The 5,397-nt window shown below is 37.5% G+C and overlaps 1 protein-coding gene across 1 annotated transcript; it reads right to left on the reverse strand.

Moving 5' to 3' along the window:
- Positions 1-288: 288 nt before the first annotated feature.
- LOC144478132 (uncharacterized) lies at positions 289-4,231 on the reverse strand (the record flags this gene model as incomplete). Its single annotated transcript, XM_078195850.1, has 3 exons — positions 4,012-4,231; positions 569-678; positions 289-490 (listed from the first exon to the last, which is right to left on the reverse strand). Coding segments are annotated over exons 1-3 (373 nt in total), but the record flags the coding sequence as incomplete, so codon positions are not given.
- Positions 4,232-5,397: the final 1,166 nt, after the last annotated feature.

Genomic DNA, 5,397 nt, shown 5'->3' on the forward strand with positions numbered 1-5,397 from the left:
AAAATCCAGTCGTGCTTAACACGTTCGTCGCCGACAATTATACACTAAAATCCCCACATAATTAAAGCAATTTAATTAATTAAGATAAAACTAAAAAGTTCACGATTATTATGGGGGATGACATTAGAACTCTTTCGCATTCGAAAAGTCATAGTCGAATTCATTTTACTCGAATATATTGGAATAAAAGTAAATTTTAAAAATTGGTCAGAAATTAAGGTCGCCCAGATATGGGTGACGCGGCGATGAATGTGTTGAGAGGTTAATAGAAATCCGAAGTTCACTTACACTCAACATAGACATATGTCCATTTGACTCTATTGTCGGACAAAGCATGTCTGGTGGTCAGAATGGGGTCTCTCGAGCAACCGTACCAACCAGTGTCTCCGAATACTGTCCTGGGCCGATAGATTTTGTAGCAGTAGGTGCCATTTTCATTCTGGTTTTTGCTTATTTCGATTGGCGATGTAGAAGATAATACTGTATCAGACTGTTATTTAAGCACACGTTGCAATCAGTTTCATAACTTTGAATTGATAACATTATTTTATGGTTTCGCTGTACTCACCTGTGTTCGGTTATTGGGATAAATAAAGAAAACGTCCGTATCGCCAACGCACTCGAGTAGAAAATCACTGCCTTCTTTAATTACGCGAATCTGAGTTGTCGCTGAAGCGTCTGGAAAGATGTTCGAGAATGTTTATCGGTTTACAATTCTGTTGCTTTCGGACTTAATACATTCGTCGCCCGCAATTAGACACTAAAATCCCACATAATTAAAGCAATTTAAAATGATTTTTAATTTAAAAAATTTAAAATAAGCAATTTAAAAAAAAACTAAAAAGTTCACGTTATCATAGGGGATGACATTAGAACTCTTTCGCATTCGAGAAATCATAGTCGAATTCATTTTGCTCGAATATATTGGAATAAAAATAAATTTTCAAAATTGGTCAGAAATTAGTATCACCCAGATATGGGTGACGCGGCGACGAACGTGTTAATCATAAAACCCCCGGGATTTCCAAAGGGCTTCGTAGACAAATGCCTGAAGGCCCAAGGCAGGCTCGCGACCGTTCCGCGACTGACTATTATTCGGGACGAGCAGACCTGAAGGAAATCCCCACTTTGACATTTTTCCACCTCTACCAAATTTTACCGAGCTTTCGAAAAAGCTTGTGCGACGACGAAAGTTTAGAATCGTTTTTACATCAAATACAGCAAGTTCGCTAAGGCAAAGAATCGTTCTTGCACCGAGCGCAGTAAGTTTATAATCGTTTATCCAATACAAATCGTTTTCGTTGTAACAACCGATATTAATTACAACTGCAGCCGAGTCCTTTTGTAGCTAAGACCACTTCTGTACCGAGTGCAAATAAACGAATTCTCTGGAGTTAGGCTTCCAACCTTTCTTGGTTAAAATGTCGTAAATCCAAGTCGCTAAACGAGGCGAACGATACGACACCACAAGTAGTGCGTACATTATTATTTATCAAATTTTACACGACGTTTTTATAAACTTTTTCGGAATAAAATTTCAACCTTTCTTAATTGCGATTTTCAGCTCATCCGATCTTGGTACAAATAACGGGCTAAATAACCCTACATACATTGATAATACTATTTAAGTCATACGATCTTGTCGGCCACATAATTATTCAGCAAATTCAGAAACACAATCAGCCATTTTAAATTCATCAATTTTAAATGCCGTAACTTTAAAAGCAGCAATATTAAATGCAGCCTGTTTAAATACAGTAACTTGTTATAAACGGACTTTAGTCCTTTTTACATGAAATTATACATGAAAAGAAAAGCAAACATAATTTATAATGTACATAAGGACGAAGCGACGTGTTTATAAACACATTATTAAAGAAAAATAGCTCCAACGTATAATCATTCGTAATTGTTTTTTGAAAGATAGTAAAGAATTCCATAAAATCCATAAAAATTTATTCCAAGAATAAATCCATAAAAAAATCTATGCGATTATAGAGGGTATTTGAGTTAGTAAGAATACGGTAGATTCGATTAATTAATCCATATGAAGATTTAGATATATGTGTATAAAAACCTGCTCTTGATCTCAATACACGTTCTGGCACATAATAATTAATTTGCATAAAAAAAGATGAGCAATCAATGTAATTATTAATTAAATTAATGATGAAATTATGGTTAGCTATTCTTCTTCGTGGTAATAATGTTTCAACATTGACAGTGTTTAATAACGTGATAGTAATCGGGATCAAAAATTAATATATGGTCTCTCTCGATCATGATTTTATGATTAGCGCTTTGCGGGGACCATATAATTGAAGCGTATTCAAGTGAGGGACGAACAAGGGTAATATATAGTAATCTTATATTATAAATTAGGTGAAACTCGGAGGGAAAAAAACTGAGTTAACAATATAAGAAATATGGCGGGAAAAGTTAAGGGTAGAAGAGAAATGAATTTCTAGGTCCTTAACTTCTGTTACTGAAGACAGAATACAATTGTTGAGGCAGTAAGGATATATGAAAAGTTCAAAACGACGGGAGGACCTCATAGCATGGCATTTTTTGATATTGATATCCATGCCGTTCCTGCGACACCATTCGCAGAAACGGTCTAGGTCTGACTGCACCCTGAAAGCATCATCAACGGTTGAGATGCTGCTGAAGATTTTTAGGTCGTCTGCGAATAAGAGTAATTTACAATATCGAAAGATAGTAGTCGAGTCGTTGATGAAAATAATAAATAGTAGAGGACCTTAGTGGGAGCCTTGAGGTACGTCGGACAATACACGTACAGGAGACGATAGGGAACTGTGTATACGTATAATTTGAAAACGATCGGTAAGGTAACTTTTCAGCCATGACAATGGATTACCCTTGCAGCCCAATGCTGAAAGTTTTTCGATTGAGAGAGAGTGATTTACAGTGTCAAAAGCTTTATGAAAATCAGTAAATATTGTGTCAACTTGTAGATTGGCATCCAAAGAGGAGGAGACATATGTAGTTGCAATACACAGCTAGGTTTGTAGTTGTGATCGTCTGTTCACGAAGCCATGTTGTTTTTCACATATGAAGAGAAAGACAGTAGTATACAACTTGTTTGTAGCAATTTCTTCAAAGATTTTAGGCATAAATGTGAATATTGTTAATTTCTTCTACGTCGAAGTAAAAATAAATTCTTCTGTTGTCAAAGTATAGATACGAAGGCAAATAAAGACAATACAGGAATCAAAAATTATCTGGTCCTATTAGGAAAATTATTAAGTACGAATAAGTGCTAATTGTCACAGCATGAAACGAACGGTAGTGGAAGGGGTTAAATGCAGCTCAAATACCTACCCAAGGCACTGACACGCTTATTCACGCATAACTTATCAAAGAAAATTGTCTAATTGACGCAAGTATGAGACCCATGCCCATACATAAATAATATTTACAGGAAATCGTGCCATCGTACGAGGAAGCTGCGGCAAGAAGCGGTCGGCCGGCAAAGCTTAGGAAAAAACCTGCGGTCTCATCGAGATAAGCTGCGATGCACGGCAATGCAATGGAAATGATATTCAATTTCCCGCATTGTTGTTTAGACGAACGAAGATGCGCAACGGCGCGCACATGTCACCGGAAAATTGCAACTATCACTCGAGTATTTTCAGTCGTCCACGCGAAATTTCAATCTTCCTGGTATAAAATAAAATCCGAGTCACGTGATCTCAGCAATACTTTCAGCGTTAAAAGGAAGACGAACGTGCGCATGAATCGCCGCGCAGTAATTTTCGGGGAATCGAGAAGTCGGAGCACAGGTGAATGAAGCGGAATGGCAGATCCATAGATCCGCTCTATTATAACAGAGTCTCAATGAAGATCGTCTCGATCAACTGACACACATAGTCAACAAAGTGGTCTTTCGAGAGTGTGGCTCTCGATCATGGCGACTGCGTGCTCGCGTCATTGCTCGCCAAACGCTTCATGGGGCATGGGTGGATGGGTGGCAGGTGAAACTGTAGTTACCTCTGCACAGGTATGAGAGAAGAATGACGGCAGAGAGAAATCTTCGGTGGCGACACAGCATTTTTACGTGCTTATCTTCTCGTCACTTCCTTTTTCTATTTATCACTGAGCTTGAACTCTTTCTATGTTTGACGAAGCACTATGGAACGAAATCACACAGGTGCACTCCGTTTCTAGAAGCGCGTCACTCATCGGCGAAGATTACGACAGTAGTGTGCTGTCGTAGCTGAACGAACGAATTCTGATAACATTTCTAGGATCTGATCACACCCCAGAAATCCTCTAACCACGACTTATCAACGACAACGTCATATTAATCATCGTTCATTTTTATTTCGCGCGGCGTCCTAAGCAGACCGCAACTACTTTCGTCAGTGCAGTTCACCAATGCTTGACGCAACGTGGTATTTTTCCTTAAATGTCGGTCCAAACGCATTACATTATTCGTTCTTTATGATAATCGTCACTCTTATGATTTTTGGTTTTCAGTATGTAAAATTCAAAACAAAAAATTAGACGCCACTCTGACGTAAGCACTGTTTTTTATTTATTTGTAATACTGTTTATGTAATTCGAAAGTAATATTTAATACGGCAATCTAAATACGTGTTCCAAATCTTATTTCCTGGCGTGGCGTAGAAAAGTTTGCATTTATAACGTCGCACCGACAACATTGGACATTTTTGTTAGCATTCCACGATTACGAAAACTACAAGCTACGAAACCAGCAATACTATCGTGAAACGAAAGTAAATTTTAATACGTTCAATCCACATTGCAATTTTCTTCTTTCTAAGTGAATTGTAAACATAATTGAAATTCAGAAAGTTAAACATAAAATACTTCAGATTCATAGTCTACACAAATCTAATTTTATGATCAACGTTTTTATTTCATTAACAAGAGAACTGAATTCAATAATCCAACAGCAGACATTCCATTAAAGATAATTTTTTTTTTCATTTATAATTATTAATTATTCTGCATCACATCGGATATACAAAATATTATATTCGTATACTGTACTCATGTAGAGCTGTGTTTCTCTGCGACTTCGTCGTAGTTTTTATTCAGATCAATCGTATCTAATTTGATTGACAAGTTGCTGTTATTAAAAAGCTCCTACGTTATGTTATTAAGAAAAATCCTACATTATTATAGTGGAAGGGGTTAACGCTGTTCATATGCATTAACAATCTTTGCTCTCCGCTGCCGGATATCGATAGGTTTTAATTTATCCTAAGCCTGGCCACGTCGAGGGTGACTCAGGTACGTGAATTCGCCACTGTGGGCATACGCGAAATAAATTCCCATCTACCCCCTGCCAACCACCATCAGGCGAACGGACGGGGAAAAATCCACGTGTGCCATCGGGCCGTTACGATG

Source organism: Augochlora pura, unplaced genomic scaffold, assembly GCF_028453695.1.
Source record: "Augochlora pura isolate Apur16 unplaced genomic scaffold, APUR_v2.2.1 APUR_unplaced_860, whole genome shotgun sequence".
Lineage (NCBI taxonomy): Eukaryota > Metazoa > Arthropoda > Insecta > Hymenoptera > Halictidae > Augochlora > Augochlora pura.